Consider the following 9,972-nt stretch of genomic DNA (forward strand, 5'->3'; position numbering starts at 1 on the left):
TTTGCCTCCAGGTCCTTCTTTTTCCCCTGTACTGAGGGCTGCGCTTTGTCACCGCTCTGCAAGTGAGAGGGCAGCTGGAGAACCCACCTTCCACCCAGCGCCTACAGCCCTGGGCTGGGTCTCTGCACCTCCCTTAGGCTGGAGCCCGCAGCGGGGTGCAGCACCGCTGGTCCCACTGCCCTGCACCCCCAGACAGGGAGCGCGTGCTCTGGGTGCCTCCTGGGTGCTGCCCCCAGCCCTCTACTGCTGTGACAGGACAGTTCTGTCAGTACTCGGTCCTGAAGCCTGTTCTCCTCCCCGTGCAGTCCTCCAGGATAGATGATCAGCGCTGTGCACCACCAGACTCCATCCCCCGTGGCCCCACCATGCCGGACGAAGACTTCTTCAGCCTCATCCAGCGCGTCCAGGCCAAACGTATGGACGAGCAGCGGGTAGATTTGGCCTCAGCCCAGGAGGAGGCAGGAGAAGAGCAGCAGAGGCCTGGTTCCAGCTAAGAACTGGGGTTTGGTTTGGGGGGGGTGTTTTGGTTTCATTTTGTTTTTTAAAAAGGAAAAACGTGTAGGTGGTTTCAAGCCCGAGCGCTCCTGTGCTGCCACAGACTTCTCCCAGGAGCCGCCCAGGGACAGCCCGTCGCGTTGTACCTGGCCGCTCTGCGCAGGCACTGTTACGGGAAGGCCCACCAGACGGGGGATGGTTTTTACACACGGGGGTTTTTTAGGACTCATGGCCACTGTAACACTGGGCACGGCCCAAGGGAAGACTTTGGCACAACCCCTTTGCTTATCACCTGAAAATCCAGGAACTTGTGCCGTCAGCCAAAGGAGGAGCCCAGAGCGGGTGGTTAACTCCAGTCTTTTATTTCCACAACACTTTTAATTTGATGGGGGAAGGGAAGAGCACCTTTTCCATTTTTGAAGTCCTCCCGTCTTGCCTGTGTTGCGAGGTGACACAAATTGCTCTGGATCCTTCCCTGGAACGTCTTGCTCAGCTTTGTTCTTTCTACAGGAGGAAATGAGCCCAAGTCAGAGGCTACACCAGTCCTTCTAAACCTCCCCCCCACCCCAGCTGCAGTCCTGGTCCCACACACCTTAAAGTTTATTTTAGGTTTGACGCAGGTTTATTTTAGTTTATTTTAAGACTCTGCAGTGAGCCCTGTGACACCCCCTCCGCTTCCCCAGCCACAGCCCTGTGCAGAGCTGTACCGGCACCTCCTGAGCAGGAGCGCAGCCTTGCTCGCCCCGAGCGTTGGCGGGATTTGGTTACCTCTGGAGAACAGCTGTGCCGCCCAAGCTGCAGGCCTGAGGCAGGCGGTCTCTCTGCCCATCTGTTCAGCACAAGGCAAACTCGGGCAACTCGTCGCTGCTGGTGCCGCCGAGCCAGAAGTCTCGGGCAGGACTGTCCTGGGTGCAGGTGAGCGTGCCCGAGGTAGAAGCCTGCATTCGGCAATGACCTGCTTTGAGAGCCAGTGAAGTTTTCTGGCCACGCTTGTCAGGAGAGCAAGTAGAACCATCCCCTCCTCCTTTTTGTGTCCCGGAGCGGTCAGGGGTAACAGCCCTTCCCTCCCCTTGTTCCTCCCCAAACCAGTGCTGAGCTTCTCCCAGTCCCTGCAGAGCTGCTCTCGGCAAAGCGCTCCCGTTTCCCTCGATCCGTCTCCAATAAACGGAGCCTGACGAGAGCTCCAGGCTGGGCTGTGGGCTGGGAAGTCGGTTCCACCCCCGATGCAAGCGCGAGGGTCTGCATTTGCTTTCATTCCTTCCCCTTTGGGAAAAGCAAGCCCAGGGAGGAGGGGAGCACCGATCTAACTTCAGGAGGCGGAGTATTTTTTTTTGCTTGACCGGATAGGCTATCTTGGACTTCAGAAACTCCAGTAATGAGCTCTGCCAAAGCAGATACGTTCCTATAGAGAACAAATCAGCACTTTCTATTTGAAATGCATTTGATGGAAACATTTCCAACCAGCAGTAAGATGTTTTTAGACCAGTGATGCTGCTCATCGGGCATTTAACCTGCCTGCACTGACCACGTGGCGGGGTAGCTGCATTTTACCGGCTACCAGGGAGCACTCACCTGCTACGCTGCTGCACGGGCTGCCCGGCCGAGGCTCGGCCTCCTTCCCGGGGCTGCTCAGAGCTCGGGAGAAGGGATGGGACCTGCCCAGCCACCGACGTACTGACCCAGCTCACGTTTGTAAAGAGGAGGAAAACATTGAAGCTGAAGATGACTTGACCAGCCGCAGGCTCGGGCCTGCGCAGCTCTCGGCCAGGTGGTGAACTGCAATCTGACCGTTAAGCTTTCAGAGGTGTTAATTATTTGCCATATACTTGAATGTATGAGCTTATTTATTTTTTACATGTGCATTTGCTAATGTCATTTTAATGGGAAATTTCCAACCCACAGGTACTTTTTTTCTAAAAAAAAAAAAAAAATAATCTGCCAAATGAATTAATATATTAGAAATGAATACAGCTCAAGGGGAAGGGGGGGTTGTGCTTAATAAATATTTGTGTCTAAGCTTCAGTGACAAAAATTCATTTCCATTATTTCTTGGCCAGCGTTCCTGCTTTGCCGACAGTGGAGCTAATGCAGCCCTTTGGCAGGGGGCTGGGGGTGGGCGGTGGTCTCTTGTGGCAGACACCACCATGCGTAAGTGTTAAGAAAAGGGTGTTTGCGCCCACCTACACATCCCTTTACATTAAGAGCACACAGGTCTCTGAGGCAGCAGCTGCCATCCCCGGCTCCGCCTGCCTTAAATGCACAGCATCCGACTGCACGGCCGTGGTGGGAGACACAAAGCCTCGAGCGTTCCCTGGCCAGAGCAAGGGCCCAAGCCCAGACGTTACCAGGACGACAGGGCAGACAAAGCAGCCCTGCAGTGGCCGAGAAAAGACCCAGCTTTTCTCAGTCACCTTGAGCCCTCCTCTAGGATGGCGGCCGAGCCTTTCCTTTCAGGCCCTGCCTGGGGGCTCCGCCTGTCTCGGTGCCTTCTCGGCGCCTGGCCCAAAAGCTGTGTCTTGTTTCCCCGGTGAAAGCTGCCAGAGGAAAAGGGCAGCGAGTGCTGCGCAAAGCCCTGGCATCAACCCTCAGGGAAGATGCGAAGCAGCGGGCAGCAGCGCTAGCTCATTCCAACGCAGCAGGTGTGAGCAGGCTGGTCGCCTTCGCTAGAAAGTGGACCTGAGAGCAGCAGATTTCGGATCCTGAGCCCTGGGAGAATAAAGCCAAGTCACAGCTGGTCTTCCCATGCCTGGCTAATTTGTGCTGGCCCCTGTCAGTCCTGATCAAAGATTAATGAAGAGCCACCAGCTCATTCTCATCAGGCGTTCTCACACCTCTCAGTGCCTGGACACGAGACGATCTGTGCTAGAAGCCGCTGCGTGTGACCTGAGGACAGGGTTCTGCAAAGGCTAGAGGCTTAGATTCCCAGGAACAGGTGCCATCCCTGTGAGTGAGTGATGGGTGGGTGGGTGTGTCACCTGCAGTCTCTCCCTGTCCTTAGTAGCTGGGGAAGGGAGCACAAGCTCACCAGTAGATGTTCCCTCTCTTCAGCACCTACCAAACAGAAAGAGCCTCTGTAAGCAGGAGGCAATGGCTCCCAATGAAGCGCCTGAGCAGCTCACCGCCTGCAACAGTTGCTGCTCTGCAGAAGCAGATGGCAGCGTGCCAGCGTCCAACGCCAGCCCTTCCCGCTCCCACTCTGCCCAGCCACCCAGCCCAGCAGAGCTTGGTCCCATGTCGGGAAGAGCTCGGTGATGCTGACACCAACTGGATAGACGCGGGATTGCCAGGGCCTGTGTGATGCTAATGCAGGCGGCTTTGGCTTATGAAGCACTGATGCAGCAGCTGTAAAGTGTGTGTTAGACACTACAGTGCAGGGCCCTGTCCCTGGTGCAGGTCTGGAGGTGAAGAGAAGCGCTAAAAAGAAAAACCAAACACCCAGCAGAAACACGAGATACTGATCTCGCCTACCCGACTGTACCCAAGCCCGACGAAGCGCTTGTGAGCCAGGACTGATGTCAGGCCTGCGGGGATTTTCATATTGCTCATCGGCCAAGTCACGGCAGGGCTGAGTCTCTGCACTCGCCTCACGCCTCCCCAGAGCCCCGTGCTGTTGTTGCGCCAGCCATCATTGATCATCATCTGGCTGGACAGGCGCTCGGCCTGCAGGCAGGGACACGCTGGCCCAGAGCATCCAGGCACTGCAGAGGGCAGCTGGAGTTGGCCAGCGTTCAGCAGCTCTCCATAGCAAACGCCTGGGACCCCACCAGGCCAGGACAAAGCCATGGGCTAACGCCTGCAAGGCTTTGCAGTAAGGCAGCACCATCCCGGCATGTCCCAGCCCAGGGACACAGTGTAGACAAGCACATGCAGGGTTTTGCGCGGAGGGCTCGCTTACCCTCGCTGTGCCTCTGCCTGCGCTACAGCAGGATGTGGCAACCCAGAACCCACCTACGTTAGACCTTCTGCACACAGCACAAATAAGTGCTGACTGATTTCACAGGCCCCCTCCTCACTGCCTGCCCTGATGCTACAGGAAAAGAAACCTACCTGCCCCATTGCCACCTCAGTGAGGCAGGCAAATCCCCCGGAGAGGCTCCCAAGCGGCCCCTCCGTACAGCTGAGCCCTCCACAGCACACTGAGGTGTGGCAGGGTTTAGAACCGCCACCTCTGCATAAGGCAGCAGGAGCCACAGTCCCGCGCAGTGCACACAACACATTCATGCACACCGGTAGCAAAAACCAGCAGGGGGTTATGTCATGTCAGGCAACCCCAGCCTCCCTCTTGTTTGGGCCTGCAGGACAGCCTTCCCTCAGCAAGTCCCGCCACCGCTCGCCTCCCAGCCCTGCAGGGCCCCCACTGCAACCACCTTCCCCGACACCACTGCCTTCCCGCTGAGCGCGGGCCAGAGCACCAGCAACCCATCGGAGTCCCACACACGCTGGATTAACTCTGGAATTTGGCTGCGCTACAAAAGGAAGATTTGCTCAAAGTGGCAGAAAACAAGAGGCAAAGTATTTGCCATTTTGCAGAAAAGGGCACATGGGACAGGAGTCAGGAATAGAATCACAGAATCATTAGGGTTGGAAAAGACCTCTAGGATCATCAAGTCCAATCATCAACGCAACACCCCCAGGCCTCCTAAACCATGTCCCAAAGCGCCACATCTTTCAAATACCTCATGGGATGGTGACTCCACCACCTCTCTGGGCAGCCTGTTCCAATGCCTGACCGCTCTTGCAGTAAAGAATTTTTTCCTAATATCTGAATTAAACCTCCCCTGATGGAGCTTGAAGCTGTTTCCTCTTGTTCTATCGCTAGTGACCTGGGAGAAGAGGATCCACCCCTCAACAGCTACAGTGGAATGCATCAAGGACCATGCAAACGGCTTTATGTTTCCTGCCCACCCTGTGCCTGCTGCTCTGCCCCCCTTGAAATCACCGCCTCTCCTCTGTGCCGCAAGACTTACCCAGGTCAGCTGCACCTGCAGTTGCTCGCCCCTCCTCTGCTGCGTCACTTTTTTCCCATCTTGCCACACCTCTGGTTCAGGAGAAAGGCTGCTTCTCTTCTTCGGCTAAAGCAAGGTCTGCTGGGCTCCTCCTAGACAACGTGCGCTCACCTCTGTCCCCTTTCAAGAACAGACACCCTTCCCTGTGACACAACATTTTTCAGAAAATCCCACTTCAAAAGGGAGCACAAAATTCTTCTTTTAACTGTAGTCTATTAGCAGCGGAACCTTCCGTATTACATGCAAATTCCCTCCCATATGGCAACCCTCTCCCCTTCCAGCCGAAAGCCCCAGACCGTTTTGTCAGGAGAAGGCCAACGTCCTGCGCTGGTGCATCCCGCAGCCTCAGCGCTGGGTGCTAACGCGCCCCTGGGGGCAGCACGCCGTACGCACGCGGGCTGCTGCGGACCTTGCGCAGGCAATGCCACGCAGCCAGCTCCCCACGCTCCACACCAGCGCCTCACCCTGAATGTTTGCCCACTCCCTGTCCCCTGTTTTCATAGAATCATTTAGGTTAGACTCAACTACTTCCCTGGGCAGCCTGTTCCAGTGCTTGATAACCCTTTCAGTGAAGAAACCTTTCCTAACATCCAATCTAAAGCTCCCCTGGCACAACTAGAGGCTGTTTCCACGATGCTGGCCTGAAACTTCAGAGCAGTGGCAAAACCACGCCACCTCCAGGTGGGCGCCGCAGAAGGCAGGAGCAGGCCAGCCTGCTGCACCAGCACCCAGCCGCAAGCCCCAAGGCGCAGGGTCCAGCGCTCTGTCCTGCCTCCAGAGAGCACCTAGTGCCAGAGGACCTGGGCCCAGGAAACGCTAAAACCTAGGAACAGCCAACACAGACATTTTGCTACAGTTTTTACCGTAATGCAACAAAAACTAGCACCACCCTTCTGTAGCTGGGGGACAGTAACAGGTAAGAAAGAGAAGGAAAACAGTATAAGAAAGTCAGGTTGTAAATGAACTGTTTCCAAGGCAACGCAGATCCCCCCATCAGCTGCTCTGTTCCACCCCTTCAAAGTCATTAGCATGATGGAAGCAGAATGCTGATTTTCAGGTAAAAGGTAGTAAAATAACCACTCTTCCAGCAGAGCACTAGTACGCGCCAGCAACTCACAACAGGGTGAGCACACAGCAATGCTCCAGGATGCAAGACTCTTGTTTCTTAATACGTGGATCACTCCAGCATCTAGTTGACTCAGAGCGCGCTGTATTTCATGAGGATCTGAACACGCACCAGCCGGCTGGCAGATGTAGTTCCTGCCCCTCGATGCTGTTTCATCACTTGAACTTACATACCAGCAGGAAAACGCGACCACTTCCCTGTCGCTCTGATCCATGCTCGCAATGCAACATGTCTAAAATTACTACAAACACTTCAGATGAATGGAGTAAACTCATTAATACTCATTAATTCATGTAATGCCCTCACTGAATACGTGGCTGATTAAGGACCACGAGCACCTGGACATGCTCAGCTGGAAGAACTGGGTTTCTTCAGCCCAGAGACACGAAGGCTAAGGGGGAATTTTACTGCTTTCTATAGCTCACTAATGAGCAGGCGTAGAGAACAGAGACAGGCTTTCCTCAGAGGTGCACAGTGTTGGGAAAGAAGGTGATGGATCAAGCTGGAACAGGAATTTCAGTCAGGTGTTGGGTTTTTTTCACTATGGGATTGGTCAAATACCAGAGGAGGGGTCCAAAGAGGTTGTGGGATCTCCACCCTCAGAGATATTCAAGACAAGACCCTGAGCATCCTCCCCTGAAGAAGGGAGTTAGACTAGAAAGCCCCAGAGGTCTCTTCCAACCTGAATTATTCTTTGATTCCAAGTTTAAAACCATAAGAAAACAGATACTTTGCTGTACTTCAGGCTAATGAACCTTGGGAGAAGTTAAACTTCCATGCAGGCAGAGGAAGTAAGCCCTAACGAAGTGCAATATGATCACCTCGCTGCCAGATTCATCGCTACCTGAGTGCCATATGCTGGTAAACACCTACATTGTTCATTTATTAAATTATTATTTTTTCTTCTAACTGATCTTAACATGCAGCAGTAGCATTAAAAAGCACCTTGAGATCTGCCAAGTAACTCTAAGACAACTTTCTAGCTGCTCTACTTCTCTCCAACATGCTTCACAAACATTAATTTTGCCTTCACGCCCATCCTCCCCCTCACCACAAGGAAGTTGCGTAACCCCAACACCGGGAAGCCACTCGCCAACTCATCGCCCCGAGTGGGATTCCCGAGCGCGGGAGCTGACGCTCCCACGGGGCGGCTCGCGCCGTAACCCATAGACACAGAACACTTTCAGCCCTGATACAAGGGGAACAGAAGCGAAACTCTGGAAGACGGCCAGGGAAAGAAAAAAGCAGCATACGACTGCAGTAAGAGCTAACGATCCAACCCTCCTGCAGGGCCTCGGCACATCTCCTCAGGTGGCATCAACTGCCTCTTCTGCTGTGCTGCGGGGCACACCTCCACCTGCTCTGCCATCAGCGGCTGCCGTGCAACACCTGGGACAGGCCAGGAGGCATCGCTAAAGCCTCCAGCTACAGCTGCACCTCCCGAGGACAAAGCACATGGACAAAGAAAACAAAGCAGGGCTCCCAACACTGCTGAAGCACCGAGACTTGCCTGAAAGTCAGCAAAACAAGCACCAGGAAAAATATCCACAGTCCATCTCTAAGAACATCAGCTTGATCAAAGGCGAAACTATGCAAGACAAAGACACAAAACAAAGACCAATGCCCCAGTTTATTTAAACACAGAAATTCCCTGCTGAAATCAGGGAATAAAGGTTAAGAGTCTCTCTTGCCATCAGCAGAATGACACAAATCCCATTTGTCAGGTCTGTCCCTTGCTGCCAGTCTCTGGGGGGGCTTCCCCGCTCTCTCCCTCCGTGAGCTGACCTTGTGGCCCGGTATCTGCCGAGCTTTCCAGAAGCAGTTCCAAGGCTTCCTCACCAGCCACACGTCTCACCTTCTCCCCTTTGGCTGCCAGGATTTCCTCGATATTCCTTAATGGCAATGTGAAAAACAACGGTGACACCACAGCAAAAGCCGGACCTGAGAGTCAAGCGCCAGCTCGCTCTCACGCTTTGCTCTCAGGATTAGATCACGCAGTAGATCACACAGGAGCGTTACCGTGCTATTCCTCCGTGAAGAGTTTGGGAAGCCAATAAAACCACCCAAACCTTCTGGGACTATTTTCATCTGTTAGGATCAATAATTTAGCCATTATGGCTAAATAGAAATCTTTTTAAAGTATCTTGGGGAGTTAGAAAACATGGAAACTCAGCAGCAAGTGGGTCTACATGTTTGAAACACTTAACCAGGGAACCCTAGCAGCAATGTGATAAAGCCTAGGGGAGAAGAACTGCACACACAGTAATTCACCTGCTGGCACAAGAAGGGTGGCTGCTGATCACACAGCTTCTGCTGCAGCTTTACACCGTTTATTTACATCCTAGGTAGCGACGGTCAAATTACAGGAAATTATAAAGATCAGTTTATGTGTTTTAAGAAACTGCATAAAACAGAATTCTACCCAGCATAAACTTTGGTTTTCTCTGAACCATGTTTTAAAAACATCAAAGACAAAATGTACCCGGCTCAGGAAGATCCAGTCACAGCTCAGCAGTCCTTTCCCTTCCTAAACCGGGTCTAGGAAGGCTGGCACACGCACACCTACCTCTTTCCTTCCAGGTCTGAAAACCACCCCAGGTTATCCGCTATGACATGGTGGTTCCCGCAGCCGGGACACTTCACTATCACCACCCCGTTATGGTAGGCTACCTTGGAAATTGTTTTTGCTGATCGGGTCTGGCAGACCTACAAGCGAACAGAATGCATTTTATGACCACAGTAACTGCAGTTTCTGGGCTTTTTAAGAGACAAAAAAAAAGTTTATTTACGTAATTAAAGGGCTTCTCACCGCCCGCCCTCCATCCCTAACTACGGGACGGCCGTGCTCGGACGCCGTGCGGCTCTGCGCTACCAGGCTCCAGGGCCAATCCCCGGCAGCCGGACGCTTCCCCGGGAAGAGCCCCTCACCTCAGCCCGCGGCGCCCGGCGCCGCCCCGGCCCCTCACACACCGCCCCGGCCGCGCCCTCCCGGCCCGCCCCACCTTGCAGGTGTACACCAGGCGATAGCGGGCGGCCTGCGGCTGCCCCGGGGCGGCGGCGCTGCAGGCCGGGCGGAGCGGGGGGCGGCGGAGCGGCGGGGCGGGCGGCGGGCGGCGAGGCCGGCATGGCGGCGCAGCGCGGAGCAGGGCCCCGACCCAGGCCCGCGCCGCCCGCTGCATGGCCACGGCGCAGGCGCGCCCAGCGGGCGGGCGCTGAGGCCGCGGCCGCCATGTCGGGGGCGGGCCTTGAGGCCGCGGCCGCCATGTCGGGGGCGGGCGGGGGGCCGAGGGAGGCCCGGTACCGGGAACCGAGCAGCACCCCCGGCCCTTGGGTCGGTGGGCCCGG

The 9,972-nt window shown here is 54.9% G+C and overlaps 2 protein-coding genes across 3 annotated transcripts in view; one reads left to right on the forward strand and one right to left on the reverse strand.

Moving 5' to 3' along the window:
• GPSM1 (G protein signaling modulator 1) overlaps window positions 1–2,429 on the forward strand; it is an 83,067-nt gene extending 80,638 nt beyond the window's left edge. For both annotated transcript variants that reach the window (XM_064469055.1, XM_064469056.1), the window contains one exon: window positions 306–2,429. In XM_064469055.1, the coding sequence (XP_064325125.1) occupies window positions 306–494 (189 nt within the window). In that variant the 3' untranslated portion in view covers window positions 495–2,429. The remainder of the gene's footprint in view (window positions 1–305) is intronic.
• A 5,809-nt stretch (window positions 2,430–8,238) lies between these two features.
• On the reverse strand, window positions 8,239–9,828 carry DNLZ (DNL-type zinc finger). The gene is made up of 3 exons (XM_064469068.1): window positions 9,630–9,828; window positions 9,194–9,333; window positions 8,239–8,519 (listed from the first exon to the last, which is right to left on the reverse strand). The coding sequence occupies exons 1-3, from the start codon at window positions 9,804–9,806 to the stop codon at window positions 8,348–8,350; spliced, it is 489 nt and encodes a 162-aa protein (XP_064325138.1). The 5' UTR covers window positions 9,807–9,828; the 3' UTR covers window positions 8,239–8,347.
• Between the last annotated feature and the right edge of the window lie 144 nt (window positions 9,829–9,972).

The sequence above is a fragment of the Phalacrocorax carbo genome, chromosome 18 (genome assembly GCF_963921805.1).
Source record: "Phalacrocorax carbo chromosome 18, bPhaCar2.1, whole genome shotgun sequence".
NCBI classification, from domain to species: Eukaryota; Metazoa; Chordata; class Aves; order Suliformes; family Phalacrocoracidae; genus Phalacrocorax; species Phalacrocorax carbo.

Coding starts and splice junctions, on each gene's coding strand:
- DNLZ (XM_064469068.1), bottom strand. CDS start 9,806: ATGCAGCGGGCGGCGCGGGCCTGGGTCGGGGCCCTGCTCCGCGCTGCG. Junction 9,334..9,629: donor GCCTGGTGTACACCTGCAAG/GTGGGGCGGGCC, acceptor GTTCGCTTGTAG/GTCTGCCAGACCCGATCAGC. Junction 8,520..9,193: donor TCAGACCTGGAAGGAAAGAG/GTAGGTGTGCGT, acceptor ATTGCCATTAAG/GAATATCGAGGAAATCCTGG.